Raw genomic sequence first — 1,742 nt, 5'->3', positions numbered from 1 at the left:
CCATCTTCATGGATAGGAAGAATTAACATGATAAAAATGTCCAAACTTCCCAAAGAAATCTATAGATTCAACACAATTCCTATCACGATATTAAATGGCATGTTCCACAGTACATATATTTTAAAAATTTACATGGAACTAAAAATATTTTATTTTATTTTTATTTATTTATTTATTTATTTATTTATTTATTTTTGAGAAACAAAAACCAAGTTTATTTGTTCATTTCTTGCATTTGAAGTACTCTTCGATGACATCCTTTGCCTGAGATTCTTTGCCATAGTCCTTAACCACCACACAACTGCAACCAACCACTTTACCGGGTTTTCCCTCTCTGTCGATTTTGCAGAGGCCTACCCACTCTCCTAGTTTCTTGTTGTCGTCAACCTTGATGAGGTTGATTTGGTGTTCTGCACAAAGGGCCTCCACCAACTTGACATACATAGGCTCATCACAGTTGGATGCAAGCACACAAAGGTGGGCTTGGCGCTTGTCTAAGGCTTTGGCAGCTTCGTGAATTGCGTGTGCTAGGCCATCGTGGATGAGGGCGGTCTTCAGCACCTCCTGTAAAGCTGTGTTAACGTCCATTACACCTCCAGCAGCAATGCCTTCCTCGGCCATGGCGGTGGGTTATGGGGAGAGCCGAATCTTGAATGCACCCAAGCCTCCGCCTCCGCGCAACTCCGCCGGGGCAGGGAAAGAGCTAAAAATATTTTAAATAGCCACAGCAATCTTGAGAAAGCCAAACAAAGTTGGAGGAATCATGCTACCTGATACCAAACTACTACACTATAAGGCCACAGTAATCAAAACAACTTAGTACTGGCATGATGAGCCCAAAAATAAATCCACACCTTTATTGTCAATTAATATTCGACAAAGAAGACAAGAACATAAAATGGGGTAAAGACAATCTATTAAATAAATGGTGTTTGGAATGTTGGATAGATACATGCCAAAAAACAAACCTAGACCACCTTCCTATACCATATATAAGAATAAACTCAAAATTGATTAAAAACTTAAATGTAACACATGAAAACGTTAAAATCTGAGAGGAATGCACACAATAAAAATCTCAGACATTTCTCGTGTCACTATGTTTTTCTGATATATTTCCTTCATCAAGGGAAACAAAAAGATATATAAACAAATGGGACTAGGTCAAACTAAAAAAATGTTATTTTGCACACCAAAGGAAACCACCAACGAAATTAAAAGACAACCCACTGAATAGAAGAACATATTTGCCAATGATATCTCTGATAAGGGGTTAATATCCAAAATTTGTTAAAAACTTTTACAACTCAACACCAAAAATCCCCCAAACAATTCAATTTTAAAATTTGGCAAAGAACCTGAATAGACACTTCTTCAAAGAGGGCACACAGATTGCCAATAAACATACAAAAAAATGCTCAATATCACTAATCATCAGAGAATGCAAATTAAAACCACAATGAGATATCACCTCACACCTGTCAGAACGGCCACCATCAACAAATCAACAAAGGACAAGTGCTGGCAAGGAAAAAAGGGAACCCTAGTACAGTGCTGAGGTCTGGGTACAACTACTATGAAAAATAGTATGGAGTTTCCTTAAAAAGTTAAAAATGGAACTATTTTTTGACCAAGCAATTATAATTCTGGGAATATATCTGAAGAAAGCCAAAACACAAATTCAAAAGACTATATGTACCCCTATCCTGTGTTCATTGTAGCATTATTTACAAGAGCCAAGA

General features: G+C 37.0%; 1 protein-coding gene across 1 annotated transcript; it reads right to left on the bottom strand.

The window, feature by feature from the left end:
- Positions 1–213: 213 nt before the first annotated feature.
- On the bottom strand, positions 214–698 carry LOC118617409 (40S ribosomal protein S12-like). Its single transcript, XM_036243328.1, has one exon. The coding sequence runs from the start codon at positions 619–621 to the stop codon at positions 223–225; it is 399 nt and encodes a 132-aa protein (XP_036099221.1). The 5' UTR covers positions 622–698; the 3' UTR covers positions 214–222.
- Positions 699–1,742: the final 1,044 nt, after the last annotated feature.

The sequence above is a fragment of the Molossus molossus genome, unplaced genomic scaffold (assembly GCF_014108415.1).
Source record: "Molossus molossus isolate mMolMol1 unplaced genomic scaffold, mMolMol1.p scaffold_m16_p_5, whole genome shotgun sequence".
In the NCBI taxonomy this organism is placed as follows: domain Eukaryota; kingdom Metazoa; phylum Chordata; class Mammalia; order Chiroptera; family Molossidae; genus Molossus; species Molossus molossus.
This window is presented reverse-complemented; position numbering and strand designations above follow the sequence as displayed.